Below are 20596 nucleotides of genomic sequence, written 5' to 3'. Positions count from 1 at the left end.
AAACGAGTACTGTGAATGTCACACACGCGCATGCCACAGAAGCATCTTGGCCATTTACACACTATTTACCTTTGTACTGAGATCATGCAGCTGTAAGAAGAGAGTTGACTTCAGCAGGGGAGAAATTTTAAACTCGATCTGGAAGTTGTATACTGATTCCAAACAACCAAAAAAAAGACCAAAACAGTTCTTAAATTTCCTGCAGAGTATTTTTAGTGCCTGTACTTTCGTTAACTGTGTTGGTATTAAAAATCCAGAATCCTTTACCCCTTATTCCACCTTAAAGCAGATGCCTGATCTGAATGGAAAAAACAGCGAGGTTAATAGAATTACAGAATAAGAGGTGCGTCATACATCCAAACATTACTAATGGATGTTACACAATGAAATCAACATGATCAAATACACTTTTTTACATTTACACTCATGCCATTTAATAATGCAAAAATGACAAGAGTACAAAAGAGGCATTCTCCAAGTTTGCATGGCTAGCAAACATATTTCATAAAATGCACAAAAATAAAGGTTTGATAACAAAGGTTCAACAAAGGCCACATTACTATGCAGTACATAAAAGTAGGCTATCAAATGTATAACATAATTGCAAAACTGCTTTTTGGAATCCAGTGTTTCACTTATTACAAGATATAAAGTGCCCTTAAAATATGTTGTACCTGTCAGCATTTTACAAATTGCAGATTCTCATCATCATTTTATGCTTGTGAAAGTATGAGAAAATACACAGTACTGCAAAGAGAGTAATTTTACAATAAAAGCATGGCACAAATGATTGAACCACACCGATAAAAGAAATTCTCTCTTAAAATACAAAAATAAAATACATTTTATATGCGTAAAAACATTAAATATAGTAAGTGCACATAATAGAACAATCACACAACTGAAAAATAAAATTCAGCAATTTTGTTTTTCATGAAGGCAATTAAATAAGTTACAACCATAAAAATATGCATTGACGCTGCAGTATGAAGCATTGAAATTTAGAACATCAGTTTGCTTCAAGTTTGTCAAATTTGCACATGAACCATTTTGCATATTACTACAAGTCAGAGGTATCATTAAGAATACAAATATATAAATGTGTACAAAGATACAATATACATAACTACAAGCAAAAGACCAAAAAATAATTTCTAGTGAGAAAAAGCTCATAGTCAAGGCATAGCGACCAGTCTGAATAGAAAAAGAAAAATATAACTATTCTGGTGAAACAATGTCAGTAAAAACAATTAGAAAAATACTGGCCCCCAAAACTGAATCAAATAATGAATTCTAGATAATTCTACAGCAATTTCAGGCACATTTTGTAGAAGTATCACAATGTATCTCATAAAAGGAGCTGGCTGACAAGGACATGTTTTAGATATGCATTTGGCTGAGCACACAACTGCCACAAATGACAGAAGGCATGACCCACATCTCACTAGGCTTTCACTGTGCATTTAGGGGGAAAAAATGTTTTCCATGAGGGTACGGAGTAGCAGTGCTGGCCAAATGAGGCCAAGGCGAGTCAGGATTTCATTTTTGTCGTTTCTCATTACATATTATTTAATCTAGATACCGTGGCTAATACCGACATGGCAGTAACAGCTAATTTTATATTCAAAATTTATAATAAATATTGAAGCTTACTTAATAGAAAACTGGTCATAAAAAATCCAGGGAACCGTAAAGTGTAAGTTAAACGTTAAATGCTTGATTAGTTGCTCTAGTGCCAGCTAACGTGTAGCATTCAAAGAGCACACCATGAAAAGGAGAAAGCGCAAAAGACAAAGGCCGAAGAGAATTAAACATCATGGCACAGTTATGGGTAGTCTGCACTGTGAGCTGTCCTCAGCTTAAAAGCAGTTTATAAAGATATAACAAATAAAGATAAATGGACCACAAACACTATTCTATTCAATGACACACAAAACATTCTTTAAAACTTTTGACATCTCTTGACTGCACTTGACCAATCACAGAATGATACGCTAACAAGCCATTGCTGAAACCTGATGGTGTTTGGTTATGATATATATATTTTTTTAAATGACATGGTTTTCTTTTTTTTAAAAAGGCAAAACACCGATGTAAAATATCGAGAAATGAGAAGTTCACAGCTTGTCCTGTTATAAAACAGTGGTGAAAAACAGCAAAACAGATCTATTCCTTTGTGCATGTCACGGGCTGCAGTGTGGCTTGGGGTATGATGAACTGAGGAGCTGGCTTTTGGAGGACGTAGTACCTCAGCATCGGCGCCGAGGATGTTGGGACAACTGCTGTGAGGAAGATGGGGCTCTTCTTCTTATACTGTGACCACACAGGTGCTACATGGTAGAAGCATGGGAGGCTGGCAGCCTAAGGACAGAGAGAAACAGCATGGGATGGGTTCAGCATCGGTTGAGTATTGGTGGCACACATCGAGCAATGATATGCTGAATTGATGATTGTGGCATCAATTACACAGCATAAATTTCTGCCCGACAACAAAGAAAATAATTTCCATTGATCCTCTGACACACAAAGAGGTTACTGAGAGTTTTAACCCAGGACTTAATTTCTCATTGCACTTCTTGGTATCTTAAAACCCATCCCCAAATAAAGCGCTGCCTCTCTTCCTCCCATCCGCACATCACTGGAATCCATTTCACCACTGAAGTGTGGGCGACACTTTCCTCTGGCGAATTGGGATTGATGAATGGGGAGATGTAGGGAGCCAGACTCATGTTATTCATACAATCCCAAGGGATTTGGGGGGGGGGGGGGCAGGAAATGACTAGGATAAGCAGGTCTATCACTGATGGCTTTTTGGAAAAAAATTCAGATAAAAAACAAACCAACAATAAAAATCCCTACACTGTTTGGTTTATGCCAACCAAAAATGTTTTATACTGAAATTTGTCTTAAATCGAATCAAGAATCAGTGCAGTCTGATGCTTGGCATTAAGCAGTTTTCAGGGTAAGATTATATGAAACAAATCTTTGTTATTGTAGTGCTGTTTTACAGGTAAAATAAATATGGGTTTAATATTTTATACAAGTTTTATGTGCTTGATGTGTGTTTCCCTTCATTATTTCCACTTTATTTTCTATATATACACATACACATATATATATACACACACACATACATACACACACACACACACACACACACATTTCTGGAATTTTAATTTACTGGGTGTGCAAGTAAAGTTTAACAGCAATTTGGTTTGATGAAAATGGAGAATATATGTTTTGCACCTTTCCCAACATTTATTAAGGTTATGTTTATGTTTTGCACATTTTAAAATGATATTTATTGAAATGAAATATCAGAACAGAAGTTATGGCTTGTTTTGGCCTGACGGTGATTATGAATTCTTCAAGCAAAATAAAATATTCTCACTATGAAGATCAAAAGGTGTTTCACCTTCAAGCCAAATTCAGTGATAATTAGTGATTTTATAGTGGATAATAGGATTGACCTGCTATTTTTAACCCGTGCATGTGCCCAGAAGGTTGTGGGTTCAAATATCATGGCCAATAATGTTAATATATCACCACTGGGCCCTTGAGGAAGGCCCTTAACCCCCCCGACCACTGATCACTGGCTTACCCTGCTCTCACTGCTTGATTTCTAAAGGCCGTTAACTCTGGTTCTTCTTCAATTCTCACCCTGTTTATGTTTTAACAAAATGTGGAAATCATATAACAGCTTCAAGTAACCTTTGTTGTATATGTTGAAGTTGAAATCTTTAAAAAGAATGAATAGATTGAATAAACAGAACTGCAATCAGATTTGGAATCGATAAAATCGAGAGGAAGCTACTCAGGAAGTTGGTGATAAGAAGGCCTAAGATGTCATCTACTTAGATTTCCAAAAGGCTTTTGTTAAGTAAGAGGCTCTTACTTAAACTCAAAGCGACAGGTATTTTAGGAACTGTAGCGACCTGGACTGATAACTGGTTAACAGATAGGAAGCAGCGAGTAGTTATAAGAGGCACAATGTCACAGTGGGCCTGCATTCATACTGGGGTACCATAGAGTTCAATTTTAGGACCACTATCGTTCCTAATTTACATAAATGATATAGACACCAATACATACAGTAAACTGGTGAAATTTGCAAGTGACACCAAGGTGGGTGGTGTAGCAGATACTGAACTAGCGGCTCAGCAGCTACAGCGGGATCTTGATTTAATTAGTGACTGGGCCGATACCTGGCAGATTAAATTTAACATAGACAAATGTAAGGTATTCCATGTAGGGAGCAGAAATATAAAGTACAGGTATTTTATGGGACCTACTGAAATAAAGGTAGCTGATTACGAGAAAGACCTTGGTGTGTATGTTGATGCTTCCATGTCTCATTCTTGCCAGTGTGGGGAAGCAATAAAAAAGGCCAATAGGATGTTGGGGTATACTGTATCTCCAGGTGTGTGGAGTTTAAGTCAAGGGAGGTAATGCTAAGATTATACAATTCCTTGGTGAGACCTCACCTAGAATATTGTGTGCAGGTTTGGTCACCATATCTTAAAAAGGACATTGCGGCCTTAGAAAAGGTGCAGCGTAGGGCCACAAGAATGATTCCTGGTCTTAGAGGAATGTCATACGAGGAAAGGTTAGTTGAGCTAAATCTGTTCAGCCTCAAGCAAAGGAGACTGAGGGGGGACATGATCCAGGTCTATAAGATTCTAACAGGTTTGGATGCTGTTCAACCAAATAGTTACTTCAGCATTAGTTCAAATACAAGAACTTGTGGCCATAGGTGGAAATTAGCGGGAGAACATTTCAAACTGGATTTAAGGAAGCACTTCTTTACACAGCGTGTAGTCAGAGTATGGAATAGTCTTCCTGATAACGTAGTGCAAGCTGAATCCTTGGGTTCCTTTAAATCAGAGCTAGATAAGATTTTAACAACTCTGAGCTATTAGTTAAGTTCTCCCCAAGCGAGCTCGATAGGCCGAATGGCCTCATCTCGTTTGTATAGTTCTTATGTTCTTATGAGAGCTGTTAATATTTTATATTAAGAAAATTACCTTAATGATTTCTAAAACGCTTCAATGTATTATGACAATAACTTTCCTCTGATATTACTAAGTTATTATAGGAGTAGTTTAAATTATCATCAACAAAAAGGTGGTTTTACATTGTGCAAAGTTTTGATGGAATAACACAGTAGCACTACGCTGTTCACGAACAACAGAAGTGGGAACAGACCAGCCGCATTCTAGATGATGGACCACAAGAGTAGGCAAAATTACTGTGTTGTCTATTCATGTTTATTATATTACCATTAGTACGGAGAGCTTTAATATCTTTCGTCCTTCTAGCTGCTAAATATACTCATTATTAAAGCCATAAAGTTGTCTACCTGATACCTTTGTATCTCCATTGAATAAATGTTTAAGAAAACGCTTCGGCCAGAATCTGGGCTTATTCCACGGTGCCATTGTGTGTCGTGTGCAATGGACATTTTGGGACCAGTGTTATTATCATTAACTAAAACTGAGATGAAAATGGGCACTGAATTAAAGAAAATATTTTGTGAATTGAAATAAAAATGTCAGACTTCAGTCAGAAAAAAGTCCACACCACCATCTATTTACCTTATTTATGCACAATATCTCCTATTTTAAAAGATGTTGTGGTTGCTAAGTTGTCCCTTTCTTCATTGCCACTTCACTGCTTGCTTCCATTAACCACTAACCGAACTTAATAAGCATAAAGATACACCGAATTTATACAGATTACTAGCATTTGGGCATCACAATACCCATCTCATTAATATTTTAGACATACAATGGTATCTCAGGTCTCGAACTCATTACAGTATAACTCGAATTTTTTAAAAGTCGAACCAACCAATTCGAAAAAAAAATACCTATAACTCGATCTGAATCTCGGAAGTCGAACTGTGAACACTGACCTACTGTAAGATAACTTGTTCACGCGGGTAAATGAGTCACGTGGCACGTCTCGGAAACAAAGGGTAATGCTTCAGTCTCAGCCTCGCATTCGCTGTGATAGCATCGTGCATGTTTACACTAGCTGAATACATATATTTAGACAGTAAAAATACATTTAGACAATGATAGACAGTAACAGTAATTATTATTATATAATAAAATACATTTTAAAATTAAGATTTATTATTATTTTAATATTAATAATAAACTATTAATACATTTAATTATAATAATATCGTCGTGCCCAGCGGGGACGGAACGGAGACAAAGGCGCAGACGTCAGGGTACTGGGGAATACGGGGTTTAATTACAGGTAAGGCAGGCAAAACGCAGATGGACATTACAATGAACGGACTGGGGAAACAAACTGAAACGCGGACGAAATACAGAGGACTAATGACAACAACCAATAACAGCTGATCACACGGGGATTCCACACGGGGTTAACGAGGGGGCGTAGCACATGGAAGGAGCGGACGATCGATCGGGGCATAACATTGTTTTTTTTAACTTTACATATTGTTTGGATACATTTATTTTCTTACTTTAAAAATGAGTGTTTTGATAAATAAATGTTTAGTACAGTATACGCTTTTCTTGTTTTGTCCGGTTCATTTTGCGTTTAAATGCTAAAAAAAAAAAAAATAAAAAAATACTTCGGTGTCATTTTTTGGGGCCGGGAACCAATTAATTGGTTTTCCATTATTTCTTATGGGGGAAATTCGATCAGAACTCGAACTTTTTAGGATTCGGTCCGGAGTTCTGAACAGATTAATTTCGAGTTCTGAGGTACCACTGTACTACTAATCTGCTTATCGAATTGTTGCCGAAAATAATGACCAAAAAGTCAGCATCCATTATGTAAAACCCTGTAATAACACAGTTTGTTGTTGTCAAAATAAAATGAACTGAAATGGTAAATTCGATTTTCTGGAGGAAAATGAACCATTCAGATTAATCAACCAATCGGTAAAAAGTCTATAGATTAATTCATAGAAAAATAATTGTTAGTGACAGCCCTAATAAAATCTAAATGACACTCAAGCATATTAGTTTGTGTGTGTGTGAGGGAGACAAAGAGGTATTAAAGTGAAGAGCAAACACTAGGATGTTGTCGTCATCATGACAATGCGGTTTGGGGACAACTTTGTGCAGGATGTCATCTACCTGTGTCCGGTCCATAAGTGCTCTCGCTCGGCCCTTTAGTGACAAAGAAATAACCCTTGGTGTTTATGTTTAAAAAAAGGTCCATTCAAATTTTGTGCTTGTACTCCGACAATTTCAGTAAAGGGTACCAGTGCTGCTAGTAAAAAAAGTTAGTCAGGAGTCATGCATTATATACACCGGCTAACAAGGTCCGACACTGGTCACCGCCGCTATCTAAGCAATTTACCTGTGATATTCTGGCCTTTGGTTCCCGGGGCGCCCTGATTCTAGGCCTCATGGCGATTCCCAAGGGTTTAACTGTTGTGTTCCCATCCATCTTCGTATCCTTCTCATCCTTTTCACCTTTCATTTCTCTCTCTTTGCCTTCTTCTTCATTGTCACTGGAGGTAGAGGATCCACAGTCAGAGGAACTGGCAGAATGATAGTCGGAGGTCTCTGGACTGCCCTTGTCCATTTTGGCTATTCCTTTGTCTTCTTGCACTTTATTCTCCTCCCATTCCTTCTCTTCCTCAAAATGGGCTACAGTGAAGCACGGGGATCCCTCCCCCAAGCTAAAAAAAAAATGTTTACAACATGTAATGTGATGAGTTATGAACGGTATGAGCAAAAGGTGGTGTCAGCAAACCCCACCCCCACACACACTTCCTCTATAAAAATTAACATTAAGCTTAGCAATTAAGTTGTTTTCATCATCATTTCAAATACTCTTTCACTTGTCCTGTTCCTCATTCCTATCACCAGATCAAACAAACTGCAGAAATGAATCACTTCCTGTGTGTCTCAGTTCTTTTGGTGGAGTCGCATTAAAGAGTGACTCACCGGGCACACACCTCCCCAGGATCGATCCACATGCTGAATTCAAGGGGCAAGCCCAGTTCTGCCGACTTCAGTGCACATTCTTCACAGGCCTGCTGCAATAATTCATCACAGGGACCAAATCTGTTTATCCTGATACACCTAGAAACACAACACAGGGATATCAGTTCAACACCAATCAAGGCTAACAATCAAGGCTACAGTGTTTTCACAATGTTTCATACTGTATTCTTGTGTATTACTGAATTTAGCTGCAACACAGAGGAAAGCCTGACAAACATTAATAATGACCATTCTTACTGCAATCATCTGGAAGTTGATGGTATAAAATTTGAAAAACAGTAGTGATGTTGATCTGGATTGTCAAGGGTAAGTGGACCAAAGTAATTATGAACAGTAAGTGATGGTGTTATGGTCAGTATACTGTAGCACTGCTTTGTTTCCATAAGGTTGTGTTTCTTGGAAGATACAAGGAAACAAATTCCTTAGTTTCTTGTAAAGCCATTAGGTTTAATGGTGTTTCTGCATGGCAAGCTTAAGGAAAACAGTAAACTTTACTATTTGGAAAAATAACAGAATCTACCTATGTTATTGTTTCCCCACAACCAACCCCTCAGCATTTGGAGATGGAAGGAGATTCCCAGTTTCGTTCAAGATTCCCAGGTTTTATTACCTGAAAGCCTGCCCCCTGCTGGGGTTCTCTGGGTACCAGTGGCCAGCGAACTTGCTGCACAGGAGTTCTTTGAGTCTGGTTGAAAAGTGAGCAAGCCTGTTTTTATCGACGCCACCCCGGTGCTGGGCAAGGCGCTTCAGGAAGTCCACCGCCGAGCTTACTTCCCTCCTCATTGCCCGCTGTGGAGAGAGACGCCACCATTTGGCTGACTGTTTTCCTAATACTGTATTAATAATAATGCAAACTGTATGGTTGCATTTTCTCTAGCATATGATTGGAGCTAAATGAAAAACCAAAACAATTTCCAATAGTTTGTCAAAATACAGCATACCTACAAATGATTCATTTCTGAATATTTAGTAGTATCTTTATTACTGCCCAAATGATATACTGGGCAAAGACTTGTGTTCTGCACTTGAGTTCAAGAGCTTTCAATACAATTATAAATACACAAATAAATAATATTGTACAATTATATCTAAATATTTCTACCAAAACTTCACTATACACGAGAAAACCTTCCCTGTAACTACAAACTCTTAAAGTACTGTTTCGGTTCCCGTTCACTGTGTACTGGAGACACCAAGGTCGGAACAAACGGGCAAACACCATAAAATGATATCACTTCAGCTGTTAAATGGAAACAGCTTTGCAAGATTATGCATTTTCCACCTCAGAAACCACAGCACAGGGCTCAGCCTCTTCCTGGAAATGACTTTTAGACTAGGTTACTTGTTTCAGCTGTTCCAGAAATTAAGGCCATAAAAGTGTGAGCCTATAAAATCGTATGTCAGTCCATGCTTAGTTGGGACAGAGTGTTTAATGTAAACAGCGTTCTGATTTGCTTCTTGAATCAAATGACAACTTGGTTGAATAAGCATTAACTAGCATGTTACCTGTTAAATAACAGGTCCCACTGCTGACCCACTCAGAATTGAGAGGGCAACACATATAACTGTAAACATCCGCCTAGGCACAAAGGAAACATTTGCATCTACTGCAGTTTGTCACCTTTAATGGTATTTTCCATGTTAGGCTGCATACTGGACATATACAGGCTAAATTATGGTTATAGGACTCACTATATGATGCTCTCCATGATTTATCTATTATTTATGTCTATGATTAAGTGTGCAGATTTATTCCCCTGCAATGGAGCACCAAGTCCATTTTGTGCTTCTCCCACTAGCATAATGAAATTTAGGGATAGCCCATGGTGATTAGAATTTGGTGATCATTGTTGACACTCCACAGCACACAACAACAAAATGTGGCCTCTGCATTTAACCCATATGTGACATAGCAGGGGACAGCTAATTCAGCACACGGGGAGCAGTGCTTGTAATCTTTCAATTACAAGTGCGCATCCCTAACCATTAGGCCACCACTACCCCATACTTACACAGATGAAGGCACAGTGCACTGAAGTATGATAAAGTGCTGATATAAAGATTCAAGACAGGAAGTTTAGCAAAGTATATTCTCTACTGAAACAATGGGTTTCTCTCTCAAATCGCAGAATCACACTGCTTGTACAATATACTGTTACAATTTTATATTAACATATCTATTAAATGAACACGACCAACATCTGCTCTCCATCACTAAAAGTGTTTGCTTTGTTCTCAACACGTCACCCTTATCATGGTAAAAAAAAAAAAGACGTCATAGACGACTTCTGGCAGAAGCTAACAGGGGCGGAATGGGAAGCAGCGCAGGAATTTGCTGTCAAAGGGCATCAATGCGATCTTTTGCCGTGGACTGGTTGCCCACCAATTACATACAACATTATCTATTAATTATCTCCGTGATCAAACTAAAAAACACACGGCGAGATTGACTGGAATGTCTGGCACCCCAGTATATAGGATATTGTGGTAGAAAAATCCATGGTTATGCAAATTCAATGCAAATTCAATCAGTAATTAATAATGATAACACTGTTGATTCAACTACAATGATAAAATTAACTTCTGCCTTGAAACATTTAATATACTAAACATTCAATGCAATAATGCAAGCTTGCTTAAGTAATAGGTTTTCATTTTTAGATAAGAGGAACTAACATATTTTGGTATGATAGCTATTATTCTGCAAAAAGTAACGGTACAGACCTGACCCGAGAAGCAAGGCTGCTGCAGAAACCAATACAAGAAATGCATGTATGTTAGGGGTCAAGGTAATGTGGAAAGAGAAAACATATGGAACATATGGGGAAGTGAGATGAAGAACTCAACTTGTTTAGACAGGGTAATGAAACCACAGGAATGATCACGAATAGGTCGACCCTGCCTTAAACTGGCGTGTTTTTGGCTATAAAAGATGCATGTACTTGTTGAACGCAAGACACGAGAAACTGCCGAGTGCCTGTTTCCCCAAAGCTTTGCGGTACAATAAAGTTTTGTCAGACTCTTACTTGACTTGAAATTTCTACAACAATATACAATACCAGGGCTTGGGGAGAAAGACCGGACAACTGGGAAAATTCACAACTTGCCCAATGGCAGCTCACACCTAGGAAGCCAATTTCACTGGCAGATCACGCGAGAGGTATGGAAATGGGAGGAAGCAAGGTGCTGGCTTTCAGCATAACATTGCCTGCACTGGTTGTATCTGTGCATCTTACTGTAAGTAAAAGATTTTCTCCTTGGAATCATATATCATCATCCCTCAACCCTACCCAGGATAAGTGGTTGGATGACCTGACATATTGTTCATGTCAGGAAAACATAGGATCCTATATAAAAATGTTTTTGCATAAAAATATAATTAACATAGTTATGTTTTCTATTGCTGTTGTGATGAAAATCTCCCAACAATGCAACATGTGAACCAAGTTTGTTACAGACAATGCAGTTCAATGTTAGTCACTTGTTGAATGTGGTCATGTCTAATTTCAAGAGTAAAGAGATTGCCCTTTTGCAGACAGAGCTTGTGTTTCTGCAAACTAGGACTTCAGAATTACATTTCTTAGGTACGGAATCATTTTTGTTAAGATATATCTGTTTATACCTGTGACACATCTAATGGTGTATTTTTGTAGGTGGAATGGTGGCTCACAGGTTCACATTGCTGCCTCCATGCTTCCAGTGCTGGTCATCTTAACCCCACCTTCAACCCCCCCCCCCCCTCATGGGGGTTTCCTCTGCGTTCTCTGGTTTCCACCTGCATAGCCTGACACCTGGAAATTGTTGTGCAGCTCTTCATCCTGCACTGCTTACACTTGTACCTGGGCATTCCTTGGAAGCTCAGCCTCGACAGGTGTATGTTTATAATGTGCTATTTGCCTCACCTGTAAGTCAATTTGGTTAAAATCATGTGCTAAGTAAAATAAATGTAAATCTATAAATTGCCTGTAGTGAATGACTGTGTGCAAGTGCCCGGTATGGGCTGACATCCCACGTCTGAGGTGTACTCTACCCCTGCGCCCAGACTCCAGACCACCTGTCCAGAAGTGGTTAGAAGCAAATGATGGCTATTTTGTGGAAGTGCTAAGCCTGATATATATCACGAAAATCACATTTACAGTAAGCCAAAGTTATCCTCTCAGCATTTAGGTGAAGTGAAAGCAGAGCTTTATTATAATAAAAGAGTGCTTTCTTAAAAAAAAAATTATATATATATATAAAATTATTTATATATATATATATAAAGTTTAGCGAAGCTGCTAATAAAGCTGAAAACGTCTCAGCTGACACAGGCGGAAATTGAGCGGTTTTGGTACAACAAAAAAGTCCTACAATTCAGCGCGATGATCACACTACTTTAACTCATTTGTGAGAAGCGAGACCATAACTTTCATTATAGATGTATTTCAAATATATCACTTTAAAAAATTCATACCATGTTCATGGTAACACATTCTATACATCTTAAGGAAAAACAAGCCAAAAGTTGTCCTTTTCAGCACTACCCTACACCAGCGGATTCAGAGCTATTTAAACTATATGTAACAAAAACCAATCAAAAAAGAAGGAAAGGTACAGATAATTAAATGTCCATTATTAAATAAATAGGTTCTTACCAATAATCAACAGGTAAATAAGAGCCCAGTGTAAATGAGGCTTGTCTGTGGCTGTTCTTTCTGGTTCTTTGCTACAGTCCAGACATATATCACCCCCACCAACGCACTCTTTCGGAAGCCCACGCCGTCCCGCAGAATAACAGCACTTGCATGCGCTCTGAGACACGTACTGTGCAGAACACGTGACTCACTTCCCTACGCCACCGCGTGACTCACACACGCCCTTCGACCGATGGCATGTCACGTATTCTCTCGTCACGCATATATGGAGCCGACCGGAACCGCGCGAGACGCCTGTTACCGTATTACTACGAATATAGGGAATTTTGTTTTAATATGCAGTAACAGTAGATATCGAAATAATATTAGCGCTTACACTTGTGATGAAAACACTAAGTATCTCCAGTTATTTATGCGATTTAAAATTATTTATTCACGCGATTTACGTTTGAACTATGTCGCAGGCTTCCAACATTTACGGGATGTTACGTATTTGACGCGTAGTCCTGCCTCCGCGTTTAAGAAATGTCGTTATTGTGTGGTAGTGATGCAATCTCAAGTAAGAGAATGGTACTGCTGTTAATCACTTCAGACGTATTTGCTGTTTAGCAAGTGATTTGCGACTAAGATACTTTTGACGCTAATAGCTATTCCAACTACTGTTGCATACTGGGATTATTCCAATAACCTATTTTACCTATCTTATATGAACACTAATGGTGTTCTTCTGTGTAACCTTTGTTTTTTGTTTGTTTGTTTGTTCTGTCTTAAACTCTTCCTGTACTTAAGCTACAGTATATGTGTACTGTGTAATATATGTTTGTAATTGATGTTTGCTGTTTTATTTTTTGTTAGCTGCTGTAACGAATTTCCCAGCCAGTGTCGGCAGTTTCAGTCTTCGTCTGTCTGTCTGTCTGTCTGTCTATCTATCTATCTATCTATCTATCTATCTATCTATCTGTGTCCTTCAGAAGAAGACACATCGCTAATCCTGTTGAGTATTACAATATGGGGTGTTTTGATTTTAACAATGGAATAGACAGACATGTAAAACTACTACTGCTTATACTACTGTCATCATGATCCTCATTTTCATGTTTATATTTTTTGTTGTTTACTGACAATCGTTGCTATATCAAATGTTTGCAAAGTTTACAGTTATGAAAATACACTTGATTACTCGGCTGAAATTTCAGCTCCAGTGTGTTCCTGGCAGAGATTTTTGTTGGTTTGACAGTTCATTAGAAAGGCTTGGGGAATCTTTTTATTGAAACGAAACATATATTAAATGCTATGGAAGAGTTTCCGTAACTTAAAAAATTCTTCATATTTACATGAAGTACACTTGTAAATAAAATTTATTTGCAAACCTGTAAAGCAGTAACTTGAAGCTGAGAAACTGTATAAATATCCATCCTTCATCAATAATCACCTGTGCCGTGTACCTTGCATCTAACCCAAGAAGCAGGGCAAATTAAAAACACCAGTACCTTTAAACATATTTTCTTTTTTTTTCCAATTGCCAGGTTCAACCCACACAGACATCAGGAAAGAGCTCAAAATTACATGTGTACAAAACCTGGTGGGACTCAAACCAACACCCTGGGAGAGAGGGGCTTCGGCACTACTGATCTGCAGGAATGTATTGAAAGTATTTTCATATATTGTAAATTAATGTTGGATAACAGTACTGGGCAAAAGTCTTAGGCAGTCAGAAGAAATGTTTAAAGCTATTAGTAGTAGAAAGTGCACATTTGCTCAGAACAAAGCACATAATTTAACATTAAAACATATGCAAATTAAGAGTAATACAATAAAAAGTATGATTTTTTTAACTTGCTGGACAGTTAGAAGAACACCGCTTCAGTCCCCAGACCTCTCTTCAGGGGCACCTCAGCCTTTCCATGCCTTTATTACATTTCAGCACCAGCTCACTTAAATAATTAACTTATTTAAAAAAGCCAATGACATATTGATTAGCTATATGAGTTGTGCCAAGTCAAAAAAATACATGTGTGTATTGTATGGTTGCTGGAAATAATGGGGTGATTTTAGCAGAAGTTTTGAAATGGCTAAGCTAACACACTTTGACAGGCATAATAGCATAGTCTCACACCAACATAAAGATAATTTAAATATAATTTTTTTTGGCTGCCTAATACTTTTGCACAGTACTGTATGTAGAAACTGACACCTGCACCAGCACTCTATAAATGTGATAAATATTTGTAAAAGAAAACTGTAAAAGGCAAATATCTCCTAGGGATGTTTGTTTATTGTCTCGCTGCACTTTACTTTTCTGAGTGTTGTACTCTGGCAGCCCAAGAGAGGAAGACTGGGTTTTATTTAACAAGAGACAGAAAAGTAAATGAGATAGCCACTTGTTTGCTTCCTCATTTAGTATTTTTAAAATAACAAAGAAAACTTCTCCATGGGATGGATATTGGGTATTATCAGAAGATTATATAAATCTAATCTGAACATAGTTACAAAATAGATATGTGCAGTGAAAGGGAAACATCATCGGGGTATGAAAAATACAGCTAATTAACTCTGTAATTGGTTATTTTGTAAAAGCCTCAATTTCCTTTGCACACAGTATAGTTTCTGATCAGGTTGATTTTGATGGGTTAATACTTTCTCTTCAGAAAGATTGCTGTGGTCCTTCATGATACAAAATATTAAATTCAAAATGAAGTTACCCAAAGCTGGACTGATTTTTTCCTCATTCTAAATAATACTATTTTTAAATTACCTTGTCCAGCATAATTAATTGCAAGATGTAAGGATGGATGGATGGAAAATTACTTTCAGGTCAATGACAATGACTAGTAATGACCAGCAGGTGGCACAATATTTGTTTTTATATCCCTCGTACAGTATGGCTTGCTTTGCTTCCTTTGTTTCTCCCTGCCTTTGATTTCTGCACCTCAAATCTATGTACCTAATGCAATTTCTCTGTCTCCTTGCTTTTGATTAAAAAAACGAACAGTCAAAGGCCAGCAAAGTATTTGCAAATCTATGAAAAATAAATCCACAAATTTTGACTAAGCCTTGTACTATATAGACTTTTTCAGACTTTTATTAGGAAACACTGCAGTGCCATGACAAGGTGACATTAGGTTGTACTTAAGCTGGCAAAAGAAAAGTGCATTAGAACATTTAGGCATCCCTCTCATCCTGCACCCTCCCCCTCTGCTACCCAGTCACATCACAGTATCTGTCCCAGGAAATTACTGTAAAGTTAATGTGTGTGTGAAAGTAAGCAAGAGAGAGCAAGAGAATTTCCATATTCAGCTGAATTGTAGTTACCACACAGACATTAACATTCAGCTGTTTGTTGTCACATTGTATAATCATTTTTTTTTTAAATACCAAATACATCTTCAACAACTACAATATCTGACTGTAGGGAAAAATAAATCTGCTGAAAGTGTGAAAACTGATTGTTTTTACATTTCCCATGCCTAGTTAATCTCTCTCCTACTTAAAGCCGGTCCTTGTCTTAGCAGGTAAAAATAAACAGGTAATTCAGTATCTTAGGTTGCCCTGGTATTCTAAAAGACTGAAGTAAAGGTTTGGAAGGTACTGTAGGTACATGTCCCAGTTTGCCTCAAAAGCACAAAAGGGGGAAACTACAGCAGGTTCTTTGTTATATCAAATGCAGAAATGCTAAATGTAGTGAAAAGGTCTAGGTTACAAATAAAACCATAAAACTTGTCAGTTTGCTTTAGAGGATCAATCAGTGCTAAAGACCGGAAAGAGGTCTAGCTATGCTTAAGCACATTTAGTCATTTTCAGCTTTCTCATATAGCAACACTGCTGTTTTCAGTCAGCCTTGTATCAATACAGCCTGCATGCACACACTCCACACATCCAGCTTTGCCTTTAAATTGCATTGATTTCTCTGTTTCACAGCAAGCCTAATGCAATCAATACCCCTGGCTTCTCAAGATCAGTTGCCGTTGAGCATCTCTTCTCCCCAAACCCATATAGCTATTTTTCTCCTCTCTCAAGCACATGTAATGATTGTCCTTGGGCAGGAGATTAGTTTATCTGCGTTAGGAGTGAAATGTTTTTAATGGGATTGTTCACTCTAGTCGTCGTATGGTTATGTATGTAGGTGGCTTGATTATTTAACCAAGGTGAAAGAGATCTCTGCACGCCTTTTCTCTGACCTTTAATATCCATCAATACACACACACTGTGTCAATAATGGTTTGTATTAGCACAAAAAAATTTGGCAAAGAATTACTGTTGCTTTGTGACACAAAGCTGAGAAATTGGCACAGTTTTGGAAGGAGTTTCTGGAATCCTATGGAAGATCCAATATACAGCTCTGGAAAAATGAAGAGAACACAGCAATTTATTTAGTTTCATTCATTTCTCAATGTATTACTATGCTTCTGTGTAAAATATGCATTTTTGTAAACTCCAACCTGGCTCTTCTATGTTTCTCACTGATGAAGGGCTTCTTCCTTGCTTTATGAGACTTTAGTCCTGCTTCTAGGAGCCTGTTACGAATTGTCTTAGCAGTGCACTTCACATCACTTAATGTTTCCCATTCTTTTTGAAGGTCACTTGACATCATCTTCCAATTCATGCGGCATTGTTGGATAAGTTGATGATCATCTCTGGCATTAGAAAGTCGCTTCCCCCCACTACCTGGCTAGTTTTTGGTTGCTCCCAGTGTCTCCTGCTTCACATTGTTCTTGTTTACTGTGATCTTATAAATTTTGAGCCTGGTTGCAACCTGTCACTCAGTGTATCCTTCTGCCAGCGGAAAAGGATTAAACCAGGGTTTAACAATGCTGATATTTAAAAAATATAGAGTGGTCTCTTCATTTTTTCCCGGGCTGTCTCTGTAAAGGGTAGCAGGAATATAGATTCAATTCCCATCTCTGGTTTTGTGTGTGCTTTTCGTAAGTTCTCCTACAGTTTAAAAATCTGCAGTTACCCTAATTGATGCCTCTAATTGGCATTTGGTCATGTGTGTGATAGACTTCATGGTTACTGGTAAGTATTTATGGATTATGGATTTATGCTTGGATATATATGCAAACTACAAAGAATGTGGTAGGCTTCCTTGTTTCTCCATGGTTCACGCATGTAGATCTTTACTCGTCAATGTGGAAGCTGCACTGAAGTGCTGCGATAATTCTTTATTTCTGTTGCGTACTTCTTCACACCTCTTTTGCTGCTGAGAGCTGTGATTGCCGCATGCCAAGCAGGTCAGGCCAGACCTCCCATGCTGAAGGCCACAGACTCGTCCTAGTTGGTAGAGGCCATCTCTTCGGCATGTACTGGGCCTTCCCTGGGGGCCCTGTCCAGTTGGACTGTCTCCCATGGGAGTCAAGCATGCAGTTGGCATCCTTATAACATGACCTTAAAATGGCTCCTCTCCATCCAAAGGAGCATCAGTTCTATTTCGAGGTCCTTCAGGACCAAATTCCAAAGTCCTCACCCTGTTGGAAAGAGTGAGTCTGGCACCCCTGTGGAGAAACCTCATTTTAGCCACTTGTACTCACAATTGGGTTCTTTTGGTCATTATCCACAGCTTAGGATCATAAGTGAAGGAAAACAGGGGACACAGACTGATTAATAAACCGTGACCTTCCTCCAGTGATTTAGTTCATGCCTCACCGCCATGGTCCATCCCATTAGGACCAGTCCTGGTTGCCCCCCCAACCCCCCAGTGCAACAGAAAACAATTTTTGTCAATTCATTTACACTGCATGCACAAAAGTATTGGGACACACCTCTTAATTATTGCATTCGTATGTTTCATTCAGACCCATTGCCACAGGCGAATAAAATCAAGCACCTAGCCATGCAGTCAGGTTTACAAACATTTGTGAAAGAATGGGTCGTACTGAAGAGCTCAGTGAATTCAAGCGTGATATTGTCATAGGCTGCCATCTTTGCAATCAGTCAGTTGGTGAAATTTCTTCTCTGCTAGATATTCCACAGTCGACTGTAAGTGGTATTTTTGCAAAGTGGAAGTGTTCAGGAACAACAGAAATTGAGCCACAAAGTGGTAGACCAGGTAAAGTAACAATGGGGTCACTGAGTACTGAGGTGCATAGTGCATAAAAGTTGCAAGCCTCACATCACCAAGCACAATGCGAAGCATCCGATAGAGTGGTGTAAAGCAGTGGAAACGTGTTCTGTGGAGTGATGTGTCATACTTCTCTGTCTGGCAGTCTGATTGACGACTCTGGGTTTGGCAGATGCCAGAAGGTCGTTACCTATCGATATCTATCTATCTATCTATCTAATCACAAGAAAACAGAACTCTTGGTCAAGAACTTCCAGACTTCCAGGGCTGTCACAAGTTGTTGTCACATTGTCTTTTCAAATCCACCATATTGGATGTTATTAAACATCTTGTCTAAAATAAAACCCTTTACTTGACAAAGGATCTTGCTAGTCATATAAATATTCAAAAGATTGTTGTTCGGAAATCATAGTGAGATAATGGTATAGTTATGATGAACCAATTTTTTTTTTTTTTTTTTTTTTTTTAAAGTAAAAAAAAAATTGTTCCCTTAAATATGTGGAGATCATTAAATGGCTGATTCAAGTTATTTAAAACAGTTCTTATTTAAAACATTTGCTCTTATAACGGCCGAGTCCCTTCCTGTCTTCAAACGTCGTCTGAAGACACACCTCTTCAAGGTTACCACCCTCACTGTCCACTCTCTCCATTCCAAAAAAAATCCACTAACAATCTTTGCCTATGCATTCTTTTTTCTAACAAGGTTTTTTATACGTTCTTAGCAGTTGTTTGATCTTGATGACAGTTGTTGATTTTAGGTCTAGCTTATAGATCGAAGAACAGTCATGGACTACAAAGCACTGGTTGTAAGTCGCTCTGGAAAAGAGCATCTGCTAAATGCTGTAAATGTAATGTAAATGTAAAAACTTGCTGGGCCTCATTCCTTTCCCCATCCATTTCTTTTGTCAACAGATGCAGTTCCAACACAACCTCCTTCAACATCCACCCCCCTCCCCACACACACACATACTGTACACACACCAGCTTAAATACCCAGCCACTGCTGTTTGTGACCTGACACTACCTCCAGTCTGGGCGCTTGTGCCAATGTGAGGCTATTGCTGTTGGGAGTGACTGGAAAGGCTACACACAGGTGTGCTTGGTGGCTTTGCTTATCACAAGGCAAACCAGGACAGTCTCAGGCGTCTCATTTTGGCTCCTCACCAAATGAAGAATCACATTTGTCAGATTTCCTTTTTTAAAAAAAAATAAATAAATACCACATTTCCGGTAATCAACTGCATTAGGTCAGAAGTTCAGCAGTAGGTCAGAGGTTTACGTATCACAAATTCAGGGAATTATGACTATTTGAAAAAAAATCTGTGCTATAACAATCTAGAAAAATACAGCAGTCGTAACAGGACATTCCACTCTTACATGTGTGAAATCACTCACACAGTGTTTGGATACTAATTTGCTCTTACAGCCACTATATTTAAACATGACATACATTTATAAATGTATAATAAAACATTTTTGCAGAATAACTTGAATCATGTTTTGTCAGTGAAATAACCAAAATATAGTATATTTAAAACATTATTACATATCTAAGCCCATGGCTATATAATATGTGCAATAATTTACAGTTTTAAATAGGTAACAACAGCTGAAGAGGACCCTTATTTTAAGAGAAATAAAAGGAAAATTCAGATAGGACTGTAAGAGAGTCAAGAAAATATTTGGCCAGCACTTGGGGGGGGTATTAAAATGGGGGATTGGTGACAACCTAACTCCCACCTCAACCTTGAACCAACCAAAAGTCTTTCCCTTCCCCCATCCTAGTATCTCTCCCCCCTTTTTGTCCCCCTCTTTCCCTTCGTCTCCCTCCCTCTTTATGCCTTTTGCTCTCTCTCTCTCTCTCTCTCTCTCTCTTCCTCTCCCTGGTAGCCTGCTAGCGCTGT

At 38.4% G+C, this 20596-nt stretch overlaps 2 protein-coding genes and 1 long non-coding RNA gene across 5 annotated transcripts in view; 1 reads left to right on the top strand and 2 right to left on the bottom strand.

Moving 5' to 3' along the window:
- smg9 (SMG9 nonsense mediated mRNA decay factor) overlaps nucleotides 1-20596 on the bottom strand; it is a 76944-nt gene that overhangs the window by 54170 nt on the left and 2178 nt on the right. The gene's annotated exons all lie outside the window — the stretch shown is intronic.
- LOC111855624 (maternal B9.15 protein) lies at nucleotides 409-12817 on the bottom strand. 2 transcript variants are annotated; one of them, XM_023834819.2, is made up of 5 exons: nucleotides 12635-12817; nucleotides 8611-8789; nucleotides 7941-8078; nucleotides 7348-7501; nucleotides 409-2361 (listed from the first exon to the last, which is right to left on the bottom strand). In XM_023834819.2, the coding sequence occupies exons 2-5, from the start codon at nucleotides 8781-8783 to the stop codon at nucleotides 2167-2169; spliced, it is 660 nt and encodes a 219-aa protein (XP_023690587.1). In that variant the 5' UTR covers nucleotides 8784-8789; nucleotides 12635-12817; the 3' UTR covers nucleotides 409-2166. The 2 variants fall into 2 exon arrangements, with proteins under 2 accessions (XP_023690587.1, XP_023690586.1); XM_023834818.2 differs by having other exon boundaries at nucleotides 7348-7672; nucleotides 12635-12812.
- Nucleotides 10772-11959, top strand: LOC111855625 (uncharacterized). Its single transcript, XR_002840936.2, has 2 exons — nucleotides 10772-11237; nucleotides 11654-11959. It is a non-coding gene; the product is annotated as an uncharacterized lncRNA (long non-coding RNA).

Source organism: Paramormyrops kingsleyae, chromosome 9, assembly GCF_048594095.1.
Source record: "Paramormyrops kingsleyae isolate MSU_618 chromosome 9, PKINGS_0.4, whole genome shotgun sequence".
Taxonomy (NCBI): Eukaryota; Metazoa; Chordata; class Actinopteri; order Osteoglossiformes; family Mormyridae; genus Paramormyrops; species Paramormyrops kingsleyae.
This window is presented reverse-complemented; position numbering and strand designations above follow the sequence as displayed.

What these genes read in the sequence shown, in the direction of transcription:
- LOC111855624 (XM_023834818.2), bottom strand. Translation starts at nt 8,783, where the DNA reads ATGAGGAGGGAAGTAAGCTCGGCGGTGGACTTCCTGAAGCGCCTTGCC. An exon ending in CCTGGGGAGGTGTGTGCCCG is followed by an intron (nt 7,673 to 7,940) that starts GTGAGTCACTCT and finishes TTTTTTTTTTAG; the next exon opens with CTTGGGGGAGGGATCCCCGT. An exon ending in CAAAGGCCAGAATATCACAG is followed by an intron (nt 2,362 to 7,347) that starts GTAAATTGCTTA and finishes CTCTGTCCTTAG; the next exon opens with GCTGCCAGCCTCCCATGCTT.